This window comes from Oryctolagus cuniculus, chromosome 11 (assembly GCF_964237555.1).
Source record: "Oryctolagus cuniculus chromosome 11, mOryCun1.1, whole genome shotgun sequence".
NCBI classification, from domain to species: Eukaryota; Metazoa; Chordata; class Mammalia; order Lagomorpha; family Leporidae; genus Oryctolagus; species Oryctolagus cuniculus.
In genome coordinates this window covers 58647101-58667425 of record NC_091442.1, presented here as the reverse complement: position 1 = coordinate 58667425, position 20325 = coordinate 58647101, and the positions used below count along the sequence as shown (strand labels likewise).

Sequence of the window (20325 nt, the reverse complement as noted above, 5' to 3'; positions counted from 1 at the left end):
AGGCAGGGTACAGGAACTCAGTGCAGGTTTCCTACATGGGTGGCAGGGATCCAATCACTTGAGCTATCACCTGCTGCTTTGCAGGGTTCATACCAGCAGGAAGCTGGAACTGGAAGCAGAGCTGAGACTTGAACCCAAGCACTCCCATATGGAGAGTGGATGTCTGAAATGGTGCCCCAATTGCTATGCCAAAAGCCCAAAACCACAAACTTTTTTTTTTTTCCATCTGTGTAAGGTCTACTTATTTGAAAGGAAGAGTTACAGAAAGAGAGATAGAGAATGAGAATCTTTCCTCTGCTGGTTCACTCCCCAAATGGCCTCAATGGCCAGCTGGTTCAGGCAGAGGCCAGGGGCCTGGAACTCCACTTGGGTCTCCCCATGGATGCAGGAACCCAAGCACCTGGCCATCTTCCGCTGCTTTCCCAGGCACATTAGCAGGGAGCTGGATCAGAAGTGGAACAGCCAAGAATTGAACCTGCACTCTTAACATGGAATGCCGCATTGCAAGTGGCAGCTTAACCCGCAACAACACCAGCCCCTCTTGTAGTTTTTGTAGAGAGATATACATGATCACTTTCTACCTTTGAACTTGTTGAGGTACTCTTGAATTTTTTCCTATCCTGGAGAAGGCAGCTGAGGGGTTGGCTGGCCCAGGGTCCTGGGGGCACTGATATATCCCGCTCCGAGGCACATTATGGTCCCTGTCTGTAGACTTTCCCTGCTAGGATGCCCACCCTGGAGCTGTATGTAGCACACGTTCCCATGGCCAGTAGAGGACTCCACGGAGGCCACTGGGGGTTCTCCTTGGCTTCCACTCTCTGGCAGGGCAGGGGTTAAAATGGTGAAAAATTGCGACATATCTAAGGGCTGAGTCACCTCCCACTGCCACTGCCCCCATTCCCCTCAGCTGGAGTTTTATAAAGAGAACCAGAGGCTGGCAGTGAGAAGAACTGGAGGTAAGAGTCCCGCCTGGCCCCACTCCACAAGCTCCTGGAAATCTGGGGCCAGAGGGCACGGGCAGCCCCTGGAGCTCCTGTGCGGTGGGACCATGAACTGGCAGCGGCTGTGGCTGGGCTTCCTCCTCCCCACGACGGTCTCAGGCCGGGCCCTGGGGCCTGCAGAGGAGGCAGCTGTGGTGAGTCCCTGGGGATGGAGAGGCCGGGTAGAGACAGGAGTTGCTGCCCCCTCCTGCTGCTCTTCTACCTGCCAGTCTTTCCCTTCCCCTCTCCACTCCAGGACCTGCCCCGCCCATCTCCTGCTCCTTCTCCTTGCTCCACCTGGTCTCTAAGATGCCTCTCCTTTTCCTCCTTGCTGGATGGGCCTGTCGGGTCACTTAGCAGCTGACCCTAACCCAGCCTCCTTTTTCACTCCGTTCGCTTCCGTCCACATCGTAGGATTACCTGTTGCAATATGGGTATCTACAGAAACCTCTGGAAGGACCTCAGGTCTTCAGGCCAGAAGATATCGCGGAGGCTCTGAGGTGAGAGGCCGCAAGGCTCCAAAGGTGCCGTTGGAGCTGAGATGGCGAGGCCATCTTCCCTCCTCTCATCCCTTCCACATCCAGTTCTAGGGGACGTTGTATCCTTGTCAGGGTGGCGGGGCTCGGGGTGATGCGGGGATGTGGGAAGCATGCTCATTGGCTCTTCCTAGGCTCCAAGTGCTCCTTTGGAGGCTGTACCCCACATCATATGCAAAGTGCTAACATTTCAGTATGGCCACATGAAGTATCATTTATGTGTAAAGCAATGAGTTGAGTTGCTGCTCTGGTATTACTTTTTGTACACACTTAATTCGGCATTTATTTATTCCTCTTTTGTAATGTTCCTCAATATTTTATTTGTAGTGGATTGTTTTTCTTGCTGTTCTTTCGTTCTGTTCAGACCCCTTGGAAAGCCCACGGGCCCTACAGTGGTCCATAGGTGGATGACAGTGCCCCAGAGCAGGCTAGGTTGGGAGGAGAGTGCTTCCAGAGGGGAGAAGGCTGAGGGAGGATGGGTCATCAGGTGGGAGCACTGCGTGGAGAATCTCTGGAGCAGAGGAGCAGACACCTCCCCAGAGCCGACAGTTAGACACTGCAGTAGGCGCTGTGGTGCGGTGGGTTAAACCGCTGCTGCACTGCCAGCATCCCACATGACCGCCGGTTCGAATCCCAGCTGCTCCACTTCGGATCCAGGTCCCTGCTAATGTACCTGGGAAAGCAGCAGCAGATGGCCCAAGTGCTTGCCTGCACCCATGTGTGAGACCTGGATGAAGCTCCCTGGCTTCGGCCTGGCTCAGCCCCAACTGTTGCGGCCATTTGGGGAGTGAATCAAAGATCTTACTCCTTCTCTCTCTCTCTCTCTGTAACTCTGCCTTTCAAATCAACAAATCTTAAAAAGAAAAAAAAACTGCAGTAGGGGAGAAGAGAGAAGACCCGAGGGAACTCTCACTCAAACAAGAGAGACGGAGATGTGGGAGGGTGAAGCTGCAGACCGCCATTTCTGCGGGTCCAAGAGAAAGATTCTCCTATGAGGACTGGAGCCTGGGCTGACCACATCAGCCTCAGAGATTCTGTGCCATTCTCAGCCAACACCTTGGGCGGCGGGAGGCCAGAGAGCCGTGCCCAGTTTCCATTTTTTCAGAATCCTCGGCTCCAGTGGACTTATCTCTCTTCCTCTTTCCAGGGCTTTTCAGGAAGCATCTGAGCTGCCAGTCTCAGGGCAGCTGGATGATGCCGTAAGGGCCCGTATGAGGCAGCCTCGTTGTGGCCTGGAAGACCCCTTCAATCAGAAGACCCTTAAATACCTGCTGCTGGGTGAGGATTGAGACAGGGAAAGGGAGGGTGTAGGTGGTGCCGTCCTGGAGCTCGGGCAGCTTTGGGACAGCCTGCAGCAGCTTGATATTGAATGGGTTGTCATCTGGTTATTACCTGCCTGGAGGGAATTGTGAGTGCCCAGACTCCGGGAGCTCTCTGGAGCTGTTGAAATGATCTCTGTCTCTAACCTATTTTCTGGTCTCTTGACCAGGCCACTGGAGGAAGAAGCACCTGACCTTCCGCATCCTGAACCTGCCCTCCACCCTCCCATCCCACATAGCTCGGGAAGCCCTGCTTCAAGCCTTCCGGTACTGGAGTGAGGTGGCCCCCCTGACCTTCCAGGAGGTGCAGGCCGGCCGGGCTGACATCCGCCTTTCCTTCCACGGCCGCCAGAGCCTCTACTGCTCCAATGCCTTCGATGGGCCTGGTAGGTGCCATCTCTCGGTTTCCACCTCACAGACGGCGAAGATCTCCTGTGTCTCCCTCAGCCCAGGACTCTGGAACCTTAATGTGCAGGCTGCCCTAGGCCCGCTTGCACCCTACACTCTCTAACATTCCCTGGAGGAGCAGCTGCTCACCTGCCTGGGCCTAACCAAGCCTCTTCTTGGAAGCGTGTGCCTCCTTCCCTGGCTTAAGTTCCCCTACTTGAGGCCTGGGTCAGAGAAGAGAGAGTGGCTGGGGAGGTAAAGGACATCCAAGAGACAAGGATCATGGCTGGGGGGTGGGGACTAGGGGTAATACCAAGCAGGCTAGGACCCAAGCTGGTGGGCTCTAACCTCCTTCCTGTCCACTTTGCCTTTGTCCAGGGAGAGTCCTGGCCCACGCTGACATCCCAGAGCTGGGCAGTGTGCATTTTGATGAAGATGAGCTCTGGACTGAGGGCACCTACCGGGGAGTGAACCTGCGCATCATCGCAGCCCACGAACTGGGCCACGCCCTGGGGCTCGGCCACTCCCGCTACACCAAGGCCCTCATGGCTCCTGTCTATGCTGGCTACCGACCCTACTTCCGGTTGCACCCGGACGATGTGGCAGGGATCCAGGCTCTCTACGGTCAGTCTGACCAACTTGCAGAGACAAATCGAGCTCCCATGGAGGGGTTTGGTTTGGTTTAGTTCTCTCCCCCTAGCCCACTTCTCCAGCCTTCTTCATTGTCAGGAACTCTTCTCTTTGGCTCTTCCATGTCTCATCTTCCTTGTAGGCCACTTGCCCCTCTCATCTATTCTTGGGGGTAGAGGATACACATCTCAGCAAGCCTCCTTCCCCCTTTCTGGCGCTTCTCGAAAGCAAAATGTGTCTCTTGCTGGTGTCAATACGAACGATACTGCGTACCACCAAGGGAACCCTGAGGATTCCCTCTTCCCTGTATATGGATCCTCTGGGCCAATGGGGAGGCCAGGTGCTAGGAGGTCCCTCCTTACACAGCACTGTTTCTTGCAGGCAAGAAGATCCCAGAGACAACAGATGAGGAAGAAGAAGAGACAGAGCTGCCCACAGAGCCCGGTCCCATGCCAAACCCCTGCAGTGGTGAACTGGACGCTGTGATGCTGGGTGAGGCCTTTTCCCTCCAGGCTCTGTAGGCAGGCAGTGGGGGCAGCCTGCTGACCCTCTAGCCTGCCCAGATAGGAATGACATGGGACTTCAGCATGAGCAATGGAGGTTAGACCCCAGGCGGGAGTTGGTGGCCACAGAAGGAGATGTGGCACAGAGGGAAGATTCAGAGCCAAATTAAAGATAGGCCATACAGGCACTTATTTTTTTTTTTAAGATTTATTTTATTTATTTGAAAGACAGAGTTACAGAGAGAGGTAGAGACAGAGAAAGAGGTGTTCCATCTGCTGGTTCACTCCCCAGATGGCCCCAATGGCCGGAGCTGCGCCGAGGAGCCAGGAGCTTCTTCTGGGTCTCCCACACGGGTGCAGGGGCCCAAGGACTTGGGCCATCTTCTACTGCTTTCTTAGGCCACAGCAGAGAGCCAGATTGGAAGAGGAACAGCCGGGACTCGAACTGGTGCAGACAGGCGCTTATCAAGGCTGCTACCCTGTAGAAGCCACCAGAACATACCTAGAAATGCAACAAGATGTTGAAGCCTATATTAATTGGAATGTGTGTTAAGGAGGCTGTGGCACTTGGTTGAGAGGACACCTTGGAAGCCACTTGGAGTAGATTTTTTTTTTAAGACTCAGCCTATGGGAGGAGGGCAAATGACCAGCTGCCCTGAGACACCCACAAGTCTTTCCTTGACCTCTGTCTCATTGACTCAGCAATACAACTTTGCTCGCAGGGCCCCGTGGGAAGACCTATGCCTTCCGGGGGGACTACGTGTGGACCGTGACAGACGCAGGGCTGGGCCCCTTGTTCCGAGTGTCTGCTCTTTGGGAGGGGCTCCCGGGAAACCTGGATGCTGCTGTCTACTCTCCTCGAACACAGAGGATCCACTTCTTCAAGGGTAAGGGGGCTGCTTGCAGCGTCTTGCCTGAGAGAGGCCTTCTCCCAAGGAAAGGGAGGGAGAGGCAAGACATTTCTGAGACCCTGGAATGCAGGGGCCAAAACTCACCCGAGGACAGAGGTGATTTGTTCTTTCCTCACGGTTCTCAGGAGACAAGGTGTGGCGCTACATTAATTTCAAGATGGCTCCCGGCTTCCCCAAGAAGCTGAATCGGATCGAGCCTAACCTGGATGCTGCTCTCTTTTGGCCTCTCAACCAAAAGGTGTTCCTCTTTAAGGTATACAGTTCCAAACAAGGGCAAATTGCTTCTTTGGAGAATGGATGATTTCATGCTGAGAATTAGTGGCTTCCTGTGGGCAAGAGATCTGCAGGTGAGGGTGACCTCTACGGGGTGCCTAAGCTTCTCCTCATCCTCTTATTCTCCCCACCTACCCCATACCCAGGGCTCGGGGTACTGGCAGTGGGACGAGCTGGCCCCGACGGACTTCAGCCGCTACCCCAAACCAATCAAGGGGCTGTTTACGGGAGTGCCAGACCAGCCCTCGGCTGCTGTGAGTTGGCGTGATGGCCACGTCTACTTCTTCAAGGGCGGAGAGTACTGGCGTCTCAACCGGCAGCTTCGCGTAGAGAAAGGCTATCCCAAAAGTGTCGCCCAGGACTGGATGCACTGTCACCCTCAGACCCCAGAACCTACGCTGCCAGGTGAGGGCACCACTCGCTCCGTCACGGGCACATCTCTGGCGACCACCGCTTCAGCCGTAGACACCGACGCGGTCTCGGACAGGACGCCCTCAGCCGCAGACGCGACCACCCTTTCGTTTTCTCCCAATGTCATCCTCCCAGTGATCTAAGGCCAAATCAAATGTTTACTCACTGAACTATGCGGGCACTGCATCAGGAGCGTGAACCATGGACCTCTGTTCTAGTTCCACTTCCAGCCACTACTCTCCCGTGCCCTTGTCCACCTGGGAAATGCCTCCCTACCTTTAATTCAATCCCCGAACTCCAGCCATTTCCCACTCCCCCCATCCCAGAGAGCACTTCCAGCTGTGTCATCTACTCTCTGGAAGATGATGACAGAGCGGAGCGTCAGCCAGGCTGCCAGCTGACACAAGGGAACAGCTGGGGAGGGTGGGCGCCTGCTTTCCCCTCCATACGGTGTGAGAAAGGGCACAGCTTGTCAAATGAGCCAGGGCTTTGGAGGCCTTGTGAACCTTGTGAATCGCATTTGCTTGCTTCCGACTCTGGGCAGGCTAATTAACCTCCTTGAACTTTGGATTCCCCAGTCCTGCAGGGCGGTTGCAGTAAATGAAAGACTGTAAGTGAGGTGCCTGGCAGAGCGTTTGGCACATTTGTGTTTAATAAAGGCAAACTCCATGTTGACAAGGGAGGACAGCAGAGCTCCTCCTTCAGCTGTCTGGTGTGTGGCTCCTACAACAGGCTGAGCGGGGCACCCCTATCTAACCTGTAAGGGACAGAAGATTTGTCAACACGGCTCCTCGTTTTGGGGTGCAGAGAAAGAGAAGAGCAGCAACAGCAGAGGCTGGACTCCCTGGTTCAGGGTTTAATGCCATTTTATTCAATGTTCCCAAGGTCTTCCTCCCTCCCATCATGGCCTTGCTGCCCAGAGGAGGGATATGTCTTCCTTCATGTTGTCTGGGGAACCAGGACACAGACCTTGGGCAGGAGAGGCAGAGAGGGGAAGAGTTAGAATGGGTCAGTGAGTGGGTCAGCATTAAGGATTAGTATCATCCACAGTGAGAAGCAGATAAGGCACTTGTCTGCCACGCAGCCCGAAGACCAAGATCCTCTGGGAAAAGGGGCAAGACTGGCATGTGAACCAATGCTGTCTCCTTGGAACAAGGAGCCACTTTAGGGGGAGGTGGTGTTGAGGCGGGCATGGTTCTGTGCTCTTCCCTAGATCGGGAAGCAGAGAAACTGAGGCACCACGGTGGGTAGTGCTCCCAACTGAGGTAGAAGAAGGGGGCTCAGTCCTATGGGGTGCAGGGCAAAAGGCCGACAAGAAACCCGGTGACCTCCTAGTGGGAGACCTGGGGATTGGGGGATCCTGGAACTCCTCTCCCCATTAAAAAGCTTTCAAATGCCATGGGAGGCTACCTGATTTTCTGTAAGTCCTAGAAAAACAAGACCCCTTGTTTTACCACCGTGTGGCACATTGGAGCAGGCATTTAAGAAGCTGTTTGGGCAAGGATCCTCCTTGGTTTGGAGAGAATTAGGGGGTCAGTTTCTTTGGGTGTGAGGGCACCTCTATTGCTGGACAGAGGTAGGTGCTACTATTTCCATTCCTCACCATCCCCTTCCGACCCCACCAGATTCCTATGTGTCCCAGAAACATATCCCTCCACAGCTGGTCTGGGGTAGAGCCCCGATCCTATCCCCAAATCCAAGAGGTGGGGGAGTCTGTGTGCGGGTCCCCTAGAGTCTGTGTGCGGGTCCCCTGGGCTCAGGGCCCGTCCACTGAGTGTCTCCAGGCCTTCACTAGGGTTAGGGGCGACCGTGGAGGTTTAAGGTCCGGTCTGGGTGGGGCCAGAGGGTGTGGTGAGAGGTACAGTGGAACCGCAGTCAGAATACAAGTCCAAGGTGGTATGCGGGGCTGTGGCCTGGGTTCCTGGTCCCAGCTGGCGGTCTCGAAGACTCTGGAGAAAACTCTGGAGGGGGGAGGCGGGGCCTGCGTCAGAGTCTCCCTCCCACCCTGACCCTCCCCATCCATATATGCTGTACCCCACCCCTTGGGGTGCCCCAGCTCCCACTCACCGGAGCCAGACTGTCGGCAGGGCTTCGGGCACTAGGGAGCGGCTGTCGCCGACAGCCTCCCTCACAAAGCCCCGCCCCAGGGGGGCTCCGGTGCCACTTGGCCTCTTGCTGGTGGAGCCGAAGGAGCTGGAGATGCCTTTGCTGACGGCTCACCACCCCTGCTTGGGAGGGTAATGTGGACTCGAGGATGCCTCTGTAGACCCTCCTCCCTCCTACCCCCCAACACATGTGCTCCCTAGAGAAGCCCATTTGATCTGTTATGGTTTTCTCAAGCCTCACCTTTCTCCCTATATCCTAGGAGAAATGCCTCTTTAGAATTCTCCTACTCTTTGCTCTTGCTTCTCCCTGAGATCCTCCTCTCCTTCCACGACCATTCTGAAAAGCTCCTCCCTGCCTCCCCCTCACAATTTCTCTCCTCCTTTTTGCCCAGCCCTCTTTTGGCTCCTTCGACTCCAGCCTTCTCTTAATTCCCTGTGGCATTTACTCTGGAGGGCCTTCCCCCACCTCCAGGCCATTTCCCCCCCCCCCCTCCCCAAGTCTGGGAACTGAGGACACGAGTAGGCACAGGTTGGCTGCTTCTGTACCTACCACAGCGCTAACTCACCATTGGCGTGACCTCCGTGTTCCTCGGCCATGAGTTTCCACTGGGCCAGGGCCCCAAGAGCCCCCAAGGCTGGCCAGGTCCCCAGTAAGACCCAGCTATACCAGCAGAGAGGAGGCAAGGCCGGAAGTGCCTGCAGGCGTTGGCCCAGCCGACTGCCCAGCACCAGTCCCTCCAGGAAGTAGTCAGCACAGGCCACCAGCACTGCAGCACCCAGCAGGGCTGTGCCCAGAACTGTGAACGGACGTGGCCACCGAAGCGTGAGCAGGGCTCCCAGCAGTGCCAGCCCCACCAGCGCCCCAGCTGGCACCCAGGCTGAAGGTGGCTGGTAGATGGGCTCAGTGCCCAGCAGAGTCCCGGCGCCCACGGTCAGACCTAGCAGGAGACCAGTCAGGAAGAGCCCGACACTGCGAACCAGCATGGTGACCAGGCCACAGAGGAGTCCGATGCCCAGTGCGATGCCTGCGCTCACCTCCAGGCTCAGCTGTGTCTCCAGCACTTGCTCCTTGTGGCACAACAGGAAGATCACCAGGGCTCCCGACAGCAGGCCCGAGAGAAACATCACTGCCTTGAAGCAGCGGTAGCCTGGGAAGGGAGGCAGGAGGCACTGAGATGCAGAAAGGGGGCTTGACACGGTGTGGGGGCGGACAGGTGATGGAGCGGGAGGGAAAGGAATGACTACCCAGAGGGGCAGAGGACACGAGCAGCACACCAAGGACCTCAAGGCGAGGGGCAGAAAGAGACAAACGCAGGGAGGGCAAGGTGGGCATGGTGGTCTCAGAACTGTAAGGGGATGAAAGGGCACATTGGGAGGTAAGATGGATGCGCCAGGGAGAGTAAGTGCAGAAAGAAGGTCTGATCTTCCCAGGATGGCAGCTAGGAAGAGGGGTGCAGGAGTATTAGCATGGAGGATGATTTGGAAGTGAGACTTGGAGCAGCAGGAGAAGGAGGAGGAGGAGGGCAAGTGAGGGACACCAAAGGTCAGAGCTGGGGGCGTGAGCGTGGGGGATGGTCAAGGAGCTGGCAAGGGCGGCGTGGGCCCCCTTGAAGGCAGGCACCCCCCGACAGAGTGGCCCCAAAGCCAAGCAGAAAGTCGGCATCATGGCTGAGAGTGACCGTCTTGGGCAGCCACCCCTTTCCGGGACCTTGGTCTTGCCCTCACCGAAGCAGCAGTAGATGATTCCAAAACAGCAGCAGAGGGCACACACCAGGGCAGGTGCCAGTTCAGGATTGTTCTGGGGTTCCAAGACACATCTTGGGTCCGGAGGCTCTGGGAGTTGTTGATTAAAGGCCCTTGAGTCGGATGTCAGAGCCAGGGGAAAGAAGGCGTCCTCCTCCATGGCCAAAGAGAAGGTGGTTTCGGCGTGGGTCCGTGTCAGGTCCTCTCATCCATCCAGGAATGTCTTGAGGGTGTTGGGAAACCTGCAAGGGGGCAGCAAACAGGGACTCCACCTCTACTTCTGAGGAATGGCCACTTTCAAGAGGGAGCACAGCCCCTGCTGGGGTGATTACAGAAATCTATAGCAGTGGGGTGAAGGGAGCGGGATGTCTCTCCACCACCCTCTAAAACAAAGGCACTGAATAAAACTTAAATGAAAATCTGCTAAGGTAAGAGATTTTCCCTTCCAGTTTTCTGGGGTGAGGGCAGGAGGTCTGGGAAGCCCCAGGTCTTTGTAGGGAGGGGTGCAGAGGCACTAAGAGGACTAGGGGCTAAAGTCCCAGCATCCTGTTCTAGCTTAAAGGAAAGCTTGCCCCATCTGCAGCTGAGACTCAATGCTACCCCACTGGATTGGCAAGGGTGGGGTTAATAGAGGGGGGAGAGGGAGGAAGAAGAGGAGAGAATGAGTCATGGTAGGGTCTTCTGACAGTGGCTCCAAACCCAGGGAAGAAAGGGGGCAAAAAAAAAAAAAAAAAAAAAAAAAAAAAAAAGACACTAAGAGTTTGGGACAAGGAATTAAGTGGCAACAATCACCCAGTTTGTCAGGGTTTTAAAGTCTCAGCTTCATGCTGACATGGATCCCGTCCCGGAAAGGGCGTCCAGCCAGACGGTCAGTATCCCAAGGCCCCTCATGCAATGAGCGGGAGCCTTGTCCACAGACGTCTCACATCCTGGTAGCTCTTGCTCCTCCCCTCGGGACTTTTCCTACCCCTCCCTTTCCCCAAGGGTGTCGGAGCTGCTAATGGGATTTCAGTGCAGGTCCCGCAAGGGGCACACTGAGGAGGGGGTGGCATCTGGGGCACCGTGGGAGTGGGTAGCATAGATGTAGGTACTTTCCTTTAGCTGTCTTTTGGACATCAAGGACCCAACAACCTGAGACATTGGCATGAGGAATTCTGGGGTTTCTCTCCTTAATCTGCTTGGAAGTTTGGGGAGCCTAAACAAGGGGAAGTTGGGGAGGGAGTGTTAACTACTCACCACCCTGCCACGGCTGAGGAGGGGGGAGGTGGAAGTGCTTCCCTAGGCTCCCAGCTGCATCCCCGCCCTGAGGTCCCAGGCACTGGAACGGCTTGTTGGATGTGGGTACCCCCAGGGCCACTCTGCTCGTTGCCCCTAAACTCTTGCAAGTCGCAGCTCAAGCCCTGTGAGCCAATGCAACTAGCTTAGGAGGTGGAGGAAGGGGACAGGGTGTGCATGTGTGTGTTGGGGAGGGGGTGACATCACGGGGCAGGCCCCTCCAACTCTTTCCTCTGTGCGTGGGGGGGACTCGGGTTGCATTCTGCTCCAGTTTGGGACCAGAGACCTCCAAGTATATCGGGGAAGGGTCTTGTAGGGCGTCGCAAAGGGTTTAGGGGAAAGATCTCTGAATACTTCAGAGAAGATTGGACAACTGGAAGCTCTCAGAATCCCAACTGAGGTCCCAGCGCCCCCCTCGCTTCGGCTTGGTTTCTTCCACTTCCCAGAGAATTGGAGTATTGTCTTCTGGAGAACCGGGTGGTCGGGATCGGGGACCCGGGGAAGGGGCTTTCACTGGTTGGGGGCGCCGGTGGGGGGCTCATGAGTGCCAGACTTGCAGATCAAGACGGGGTCTGGAAGGGGCGCTGACAAGATCGCTGTAAGGCTGAAGTCGTGTGCAGAGAAGGGGACCATTTAGGGTCCGCGAGGGGGAGGGGGGTCTCGAGTCGACGCTGCCCGTAGGGCTCGGTATGCAAATGAGATGCAAAGCAGCAGGCAGAAGAGTCCAGTGTTCCTTGGCACTCGGCAATGGTTCTCGGCCCCAGTGGAACTGCGCTCTCAGTCCCCCTGACCCCGTTCCGTGATCGGGCCTGGAAGCACCGTCCGGAGGGGCGGATCCAAGCCGTGAGAGCTGCAGTCACTGGGGGCAGCTCGCCAGCTGGGTCGGGCTCCGGAGGGTTGCTGGGAAAGGGGGGGGACAGCGCTGCCGGGCCAGGGCGGGGGCTAGCCGGAGGCGTCCTCTCCTCCGCTCCACTTTTGCAGGACACAAAGAGGCCTCTGTCCTCACGGCAGTCGGCAAAGAGGGCATCGGGGCGGTGACGCCTCTGGGTTCCTAGGTTTTGTATGCAAGGGAAGCGGGCTATGTATGGTTCAGGAGTTGTCCACCGCGACCAGTCTCGGCAAAGCAACCCTCAGAGTCCGCAGGCGTTACTGCAGAGACCGCTTGCTCCGCTTCTAGCGGTGTAACCTTCGGGCACCCCCTCACAGCACGCGGGGGACTGCAGCACAGGGCCCTTTAAGGGGTGGGGTCAGGGAGTCCCTAGGCCCGCCCTCGCTGACACGGCTCGGACTGGCTCGCGCCTCGCCCAACCGCTTTCCCTTTTCCTTCCCGTCTCTTTCGTGGTGACCCCGGAGGTGGAAGTAGGAGCAGGTCGGCTGTCGCGGCGGGGACGGAAGGCGGAAGCGGAGCGTGAGCGGGAGGCGGAGCCGGGGGAGCTGCGCTCGTAGCTCCCCCTGGCCCCAGGCCCAGCTGCTCGCGGGGGAGGAGTTACCGCCGCTCTTCGGTACGTTTCCGTCGCCGCTTCTACCCAGCCCGTGAGTTACCTGGAGGCCTTTCTCCGCGGCAATCCTGGGCTCCGCCTCCACGTTTTCCTCTAAGGGCCGCACGATCCCCACCCTTTTCTGGCAGCCTGCGGCCCCTCTTTTCGGCCGTCTTTCCCTTTTCCCTAAGAGTGACCCTCGCCCCGGACCACACCCTTTGAGGTACTTCCCCCTTCCTGTTATTTAAGATGATAGGTCTGTGGGGCCAGAAGGAAAAATTAAGGAGATTTGAAGGAGCGGGGAGGGAGCATGTGGTGTCGTGGTTGGTCTGGTTCTGACTTAACTGCTAGTGTGGCGAATGCCTGGAAAGAACAGAACTTGAGAGAACCAGAAAGGTGGGTGCCTTAAATTTGTCCCCAGTTTGAGACTGTTTAACTGCTCTCCTGGTCCCATCCTTGCCTTGCTGTCTCTGTTACAGGCTTCAGAACTTACCGTGATGGCTGTGACTTAAAACCCTCAGGAAGCCCCGGGGTCATGGCCCAGAAGCACCCCGGAGAAGGAGGCTTGTGCGGAGCCCACTACAGCAGTGGTGCCTCCCTCAGGACCTTAGGACCCTCCGTGGGCCCTGAAATACTTTCTTTCTCAGGACTCAGGGACTCAACAGGGACTGCTTCTAATGGTACCCGCTGCCTCCCAGAACACTCTGGTCCTAAGTACACCCAGACCCCAAACCCAGCTCACTGGTCGGATCCAAGCCATGGCTCCCCCGAGGGGTCCAGGACCACCTAGGGATGGAAAAGACCCTGATCAGAGTGAGGCGTCCTCAGAGGACTCCGGAGTTGACCAGGACCTCTCAAGAGAGAATGAGGCTGGGTACCAGGAGGAGGGGACCCCTGCTTTTTTTTCCATTCCATCTGCTTGCAACTGCCAGGGGAGCCCTGGGGTCCCAGAAGGGCCTTACTCTGAGGGGGCAGACGGCTCTTCGAGCAACTTTTGCCACCATTGTACCTCTCCAGCCTTGGGGAAAGAAGAGTTGGAAGAAGAATATGATGATGAGGAACCCCTTAAGTTCCCCAGTGATCTTTCACGTGTGTCCGGTGGAAAGAAAGCTCCATCCCGGAGACAGAGGCACCGCCTCCCAACCAAGGAGGATACCCGGGAGGGTGGACGCAGAGATCCCAGGTCCCCAGGTCGACATCGCTTGAGCCGCAAACGGAGTCAGGCTGAGAAGCGCAGAGGCCTGGGACTGTGGGGAGCAGAGGAACTGTGTCAGCTCGGACACGCAGGCTTCCGGTGGCTCATTGAACTGCTGGCACTGGTGGGAGAGTACGTGGAAACCTGTGGTCATCTCATCTATGCATGCAGGCAGCTGAAAGGCAGTGATCTGGACCTTTTTAGGGTGTGGGTGGGAGTCTGGGCAGGACGGCTTGGAGGCTGGGCCCAGGTGATGACCCAGTCTCTAAACCACACCTTGTACGTCGGGGCAGGACTGCTCACCCGCTTTCTTAGGCTACTGGGTGCTTTGCTGCTTCTGGCTCTGGCCCTCTTTTTGGGCTGTCTCCAGTTGGGGTGGCGATTTCTGGTGGGATTGGGCGACCAGTTAGGCTGGAGGGATAAGGCCACCTGGCTCTTCTCTTGGCTGGACTCTCCGACCTTCCAGCGTTGCTTGTCTTGGCTCAGAGACAGCAGGCCATGGCAGCAGCTTGTAAGAATAGTTCAGCGGGGTTGGCTGGAGTTGCCTTGGGTCAAGCAGAGGACTAATAGACAGGGGAATGCACCTGTAGCTGGTGGGCGGAACTGTCAACCTGAAGAGGAAGTGGCTCGACTCTTGACCATGGCTGGGGTTCCTGAGGCTGAGCTAAACCCTTTCCTTGTGTTGGGGGTTGAAGCCACAGCATCAGACGTTGAACTGAAGAAGGCCTATCGGCAGCTGGCAGTGATGGTGAGTACCCTGCCTTTTTGCTCTTCTTTATTCCGTATTTTTTTTTTTTTTTTTTTTTTAGAAGCTTAAGGGTAACATTCTTAGAAAAAAGTCATCACAAACTTTTTCCCTCTGTGCTGTGGGATCTGACCTTCTATTTCAGGTTTTCTTTCTTTCTTTTTTTTTTTTGGTGTGTGTTATGGGGTGGGAAGGGGGAAGATTTAATCTGGTATAACAGGCAGTGTTGCATTCATTCATCCTGGAATATCTAAAGTTCCTCTAACTAGAGTAAGGTAGAGGCCTAGTCAGAAATACCTCATTTGCTCTCAACTGAAGAAAAGAAAGGTTTTTTTTTCTTCCTTTTTTTTTTTTTTTTTTTTTTTAGCGGCAGAGACACAGAGCTTCCGTCCAATGGTTCACTCCCTAAATGCCTGTAGTGCCTGAGGGGCCAGAGCTGGGAGCTGGGAACTCCATCCAGGTTTCCCACATGGTGTCAGGGACTCAACTATTTGAGCCATCACTGCTGCTTCTCAGGGCCTGCCTTAGCAGGAAACTGGAATCAGAAGCTGGGGCAGGGAGTCAAACCCATGTTCTCTGATGTGGGACATGAGTGTCCTACTGCTGTCTTCAACTTCTAGAACAAATGCCACTCCAAGAGGGTTTTTTAAACATGGGAAAATCCATCTCTCCCAAATTAAGGAGTAAGTATAGAACAAGTGCAGGAGGGTTCAGGGAATGCATGTAATTATTCTAGGGCCAGGTAAAAGAAAACAGGCTAGGGCCAGCATTTTGACAATGCTGGCATCCCATATTGGAACATGGTTTGAGCTCTGCTTCTTTTCCAGCTCCCTGCTAATGAACCTGGGAAGGCAGCAGAGGATGGGCCATGGGCCTCTGCCACCCATGTGAAAGACCCAGCTGGAGTTCTGGGCTCCTGGCTCCCCGGCTGTAGCAACCATTTGGGGAGTGAACCCTTGGATGGAAGATTTCTTTTCTCTGCCTCTCCCTGCCTCCACTCCCCACCTGTCACTTTGCCTTTCAAATACATTAAAAAAATAAATTAAAAAAAAAAAGGCTATTTCAAGACCAGCAAATCAGCATATGAAGGGGAAGGAAAATGAAGCGGAAATATGAGAGGTGTACACATGTGCTTGTCCTACATGAAAATTTGGTTGCTTTTATTGATAAGGGCATGTGCAGAGGAGATGTGGTAGGTGCTTGAGGGAAATGATTTAATGTAAGCATGCAAATTGCTATTAGAAGTAGATATTAGGCTGCTATTATGAGATACATGATTGTTATTGCTACTTCGGTACATTATGAATGTAAGTAATGTGTGTAAATTGCACTGAAGTCCTGTTTTTACTGAGTGTATGGAGCTGAACTGTTGAAACATCACAGTTTGCCAGTTATCCAAGGGGTTGTATGATGCCAAAGAGGAGTGGGCACCCAAGTTTCCCACTAATGATAACAGATACAATAAACTACCGGGCCTATAACAATAGCAAAGTGTTATTCAGTTTGGTGGGAAATGTATGCTGTGAAGAGATAGCCTGGGTTATTCTTGGAGTGGGTTGACAACTGCTCACTGTGAGCTGGTTACTAAATAGTAGGGCTCTTTTCTCACCTTCACTTTTTTTTTTTTAAGCAGAAACTCACTCTTGAGGATATTGTTCTTAGGAAAATTATAATTTTTTAAAAAATATTTATTTATTTGCAAGTCAGAGTTACACAGAGAGAGGAGAGGGAGAGAGAGGTCTTCCATCTGCTGGTTCACTACTGAATTGGCTGCAATGACCGGAGCTGCGCCAATCCAAAGCCAAGAGCCAGGAGCCTCTTCCAGGTTTCCCACGCGGGTTCAGGGGCCCAAGGACTTGGGCCAGCTTCCACTGCTTTCCCAGGCCATGCAGAGAGCTGGATTGGAAGAGGAGCAGCCGGGACTAGAACTGGCGCCCACATGGAATGCCGGTGCTTCAGGCCAGGGCGTTAACCCACTACACCACAGCACCAGCCCCAGACAATTATAATTTTTAACTGACTTTTCTTACAGTACAAATGTAGTTAAGTTTCCCATCATGCATACATCTGCCTTACATCCCAGAGTTCTCTCATGCTTTGAGCCCTGGTGTCTGTTGGTTTCTTTTTATGTGTGGTTCCTACTACCTTTACTAGGCCTCAGTGTGAACATATCTAAAAGGGTGTTGTTAGCTTGAGAACGTGGGAAGTTTGACAGCATTCTTCTTTGGCATCAGTGAGGAGACTAGCTTTATCTGTTTTTGGGGAGTGGAGATGGGAACCAACAGGAAGCTGTAGGAAGAGAGGATACTATTTGTGTTAGATGAAAGGTTGGTAAGTGTATAAAAAGCCTCATGGGACAGAAAGGCAGATGACTGTAGGAAGTTTTGGATATGGGAATTTTCTAGTTAAAGAATAATCTGAAGGATGTAACACTTTTGGAATTCTTACTTTGACTAATAATAAAATGAAAATGCAAGGACTTAGTATTGCAAGGTGTCCGGCGCATAACAAATCTTCCCAGGCAGACGAATCAATTAATTCACAGGCTTTTATTGGGCTTCCGCTCCCCTGTGAGGTTCCCCAGTCCCAACAGAGCAAGGGGGGGGGCAGGCGGGGAAGTCGCGTTCGCGTCAGAGATTGGGAGAACTCCTTTTATAGATTCAGGGCATGGGGGTTAAAGGTTGAGGTGGGTCTGATCCTCATTGGTTGACCTTTAGGCACCTGCAGGGACTTTGACAGACTTTTCTTCCCCCACAAGTACAGGTAGGAACTTTCCATTCCCGGAAGTGTAGGTCTTCCTTCCATGCGGATCCCAAAGCTACCAAGTATGTGTGGACCAAGTAGGGTGACCAGTCATTCCTATTCACCTGGTATCATGGGGGTTTCCTGAGACATGAGACTTTTCAATGCCATACTGGAGCAGCCTCAGGCAAACTGGGATAGTGGATCATCCTAGTGCCAGATTCTGTGCTGTGTACCTCGTCTCTATTACTTAATCCTTTCAAAAATCTGTGCTGGGTAAAATATTCAAGATCATGTAGCTAACAAATGACACAACCGGGCTTGAACTTAGGTTCAAGCAGAGCTAGAACAATTAATCAGTAAGCTATATTGACTCTTGCGAAGGGTGATGAAAGAGAAACCTTTGATATGAGAATAGACCCAAGTTAGGAAGGGGTTTGGAATGGCTCTGTGATGAAATCTTTTTTGATAGGTTCACCCTGACAAAAATCATCATCCTCGGGCTGAGGAGGCCTTCAAGGTTTTACGGTCAGCTTGGGACATTGTCAGCAACCCTGAAAGGCGGAAGGAATATGAGATGTAAGTTGGAGATGGGAATAATGTCAGGTGAGGTCAATGAAAAATCCTCAATTAAAAAAAAAAAACGGTTTTATTTATTTGAAAGGTACAGTTACAGAGAGGGGAAAAAGATCTTCCATCCACTGGTTCACTTCCTAAATGGGCTCAATGAGCCAGGAGCCAGGAGCTTCTTGCTGGTCTCCCACATGGGTGCAGGGGCCCAAGGACTTGTGCCATTTTCCACTGCTTTCCCAGGCACATTAGCAGGGAGCTGGATTGGAAGTAGAACAGCCAGGACTTGAACCAGTGCCCATACTGGATGCTAGCGTCTGAGATGGTGGCTTTACCTGCTGCGCCACAACGCCGGCCCCGAAAAATCAATTGACAAGGCCCTTAGACTTGTGGGTGGAGGCTCTTTGAGGTGAAGAGAACTGAAGTTCTTTTCTAGCTAGTGAGGGGCTTCAAGAAGCCAAAAGATCTTTCTTTGCATTTCCCTCAATATTCAACTACTTAACAAAGCCTTTCTTTTTTAGGAAACGAATGGCAGAGAATGAGCTGAGTCGGTCAGTGAATGAGTTTCTCTCCAAGCTACAAGATGACCTTAAGGAAGCGATGAATACTATGATGTGCAGTCGATGCCAAGGAAAGCATAGGTATGAAATAGGACAGGGATGGGACAGCCACAGCTCAGGGACTAGATAACAGAGACCTTCCTTGTGAATATCACTAGTAATTGTGGGGTACAGAGGAGGAGCAAAAATACCCCTGGCTTCTGCCTTTACTATTCCATCACGAGATTAAGCCTTTGAAGTACGGCATTGGTAGAAAGAAAAATTAGCTTTAAGATAGAAGGTTGAGGGCAGGGTATAAAAAGGCATATAAAACAACTTTACATGGAGATAATTTTAGTTGTGTCAGCCATATTTTTCAGTACTGATGAGAGCATTGGCACAGCAGAGTTGACAAATTAAGGACTTATCCTTGTGTTGGGTTACAGGAGGTTTGAAATGGATCGGGATGCTAAGAGTGCCAGATACTGTGCTGAGTGCAATCGGCTGCATCCGGCTGAGGAAGGAGACTTTTGGGCAGAGTCAAGCATGTTGGGTCTCAAGATCACCTACTTTGCACTGATGGATGGAAAGGTGTATGACATCACAGGTACACTCTGTCTCTAAGAAATATGGGCTCATACTTCATGATCTCCTGAGTGCTACAACTGTGATGTTGTAGCTAATTATTTTCCTGTTTGCAGAGTGGGCTGGATGCCAGCGTGTGGGAATCTCCCCAGATACCCACAGAGTCCCCTATCACATCTCGTTTGGTTCTCGGATTCCGGGCACCAGTGGGCGGCAGAGGTAGGTGTTATTTCTCTCAGTAGTGATCTATCTGCTTTTCCAGTTCTGATTACGGTTTCGGATGACTGGTGTTCAGGAATACCTAAATGCCTTACTTTCTAGGAAGCTTGGGTACTGACTCAGGGTATTTTTCACTCTAATCTCCTGTCTTATTATTCTTGTGTTTCCTCTCAGAGCCACTCCAGATAGCCCTCCTGCTGACCTTCAGGATTTCTTGAACAGGATCTTTCAAGTACCTCCAGGCCAAATGTCGAATGGGAATTTCTTTGCAGCTCCTCAGCCTGGCCCTGGGACCACTGCAGCCTCAAAACCCAACAGCACAGTACCCAAGGGGGAAGCCAAACCAAAACGGCGGAAGAAAGTGAGGAGGCCCTTCCAACGTTGATCCCCACCCTGCCCTCCCCCCTTTTCCTCAAATCAATGTCAGGGAGTCAAAAGGGCTGTGTACAGCACAGGATGGAGTTTGATTGGTTTATTTTTAAATATTTTAAAAAGGGAAAATTTTAAGCTTAAATTGTTCACTCAGTACTTGTAGAAAGACCCTGAAGCACTCTCCCTCTCTTCCCCTAGCATCCAGGAACTGAATCTTGTCTTCTGACAATACCAAAGAAACAGGGGGTGGTTAGAGTGAAGAACCTAGGGTTTGGACTAGGGTTGGACAATTATTCCCTTTGAGATGTGGGAACTGGTTCTTTCCCTGTGGTCCATATGCCTTTTTCTTGACATCTGCTTTTAGAGCAGATGATACTCCCCCTCCTCCCTTCAAAACTATGAGTTTATCTTATTTCTTGATGCATTCAGGAGGCAGCCTCCTTCTTTACCTTGATGCGCTAGTTAAAAGCCCTAATTTTAAAAAGTGCAGACTTCAGAGAGAGGAAACTGTTGTTTTTCCTCTTTCACCTTGTGGGTAAGTCATCCACCTCCAGTCTTACTGCAAGGATGGCCAAAATTAATTTTTAAAAAGCAGACTCATGCCCTCTGCCCTTGGGTGAGGGGGAATACAGAAGGGGCTCCCAGATGCCCCCTTGTGATCCAAGGGTTTGTATTTTTTTAAGTTTGTTCATTTTGTATGTACATATCTATTTAAAGCCAGGAGAGTATCTTTCTATAAATATGTAACTGGCAACCTGTATCTTCCCTCTCTTCTTTGCCCATATAGCCGGAGCCCTTTTCTCACTT

The 20325-nt window shown here is 53.1% G+C and overlaps 3 protein-coding genes across 10 annotated transcripts; 2 read left to right on the top strand and 1 right to left on the bottom strand.

The window, feature by feature from the left end:
- The first annotated feature begins 889 nt into the window (after positions 1-889).
- MMP19 (matrix metallopeptidase 19) lies at positions 890-6632 on the top strand. 2 transcript variants are annotated; one of them, XM_051832838.2, is made up of 9 exons: positions 890-1135; positions 1395-1480; positions 2664-2794; positions 3006-3221; positions 3601-3846; positions 4234-4344; positions 5078-5242; positions 5392-5519; positions 5686-6632. In XM_051832838.2, the coding sequence occupies exons 1-9, from the start codon at positions 1049-1051 to the stop codon at positions 6091-6093; spliced, it is 1578 nt and encodes a 525-aa protein (XP_051688798.2). In that variant the 5' UTR covers positions 890-1048; the 3' UTR covers positions 6094-6632. The 2 variants fall into 2 exon arrangements, with proteins under 2 accessions (XP_051688798.2, XP_051688799.2); XM_051832839.2 differs by having other exon boundaries at positions 921-956.
- Positions 4548-12749, bottom strand: LOC100341932 (transmembrane protein 198). Of its 7 annotated transcripts, none has more exons than XM_070052350.1 (5): positions 12616-12749; positions 9781-10040; positions 8622-9203; positions 8018-8175; positions 6799-7911 (listed from the first exon to the last, which is right to left on the bottom strand). In XM_070052350.1, exons 2-5 carry the CDS (start codon positions 9956-9958, stop codon positions 7768-7770), a joined length of 1062 nt encoding a protein of 353 aa, XP_069908451.1. In that variant the 5' UTR covers positions 9959-10040; positions 12616-12749; the 3' UTR covers positions 6799-7767. The 7 variants fall into 7 exon arrangements, with proteins under 7 accessions (XP_069908454.1, XP_069908451.1, XP_069908450.1 ...); XM_070052349.1 differs by lacking the exon at positions 12616-12749 and adding an exon at positions 11035-12141; XM_070052348.1 differs by lacking the exon at positions 12616-12749 and adding an exon at positions 11035-11256 and having other exon boundaries at positions 8018-8178.
- On the top strand, positions 12442-20272 carry DNAJC14 (DnaJ heat shock protein family (Hsp40) member C14). The gene is given in 8 exon segments (XM_070052346.1): positions 12442-12575; positions 13031-13314; positions 13316-14494; positions 17706-17812; positions 18325-18444; positions 18789-18949; positions 19044-19146; positions 19321-20272. Coding segments are annotated over 7 exon segments (2109 nt in total). The 5' UTR covers positions 12442-12575; positions 13031-13086; the 3' UTR covers positions 19532-20272.
- The last annotated feature ends 53 nt before the right edge of the window (positions 20273-20325 follow it).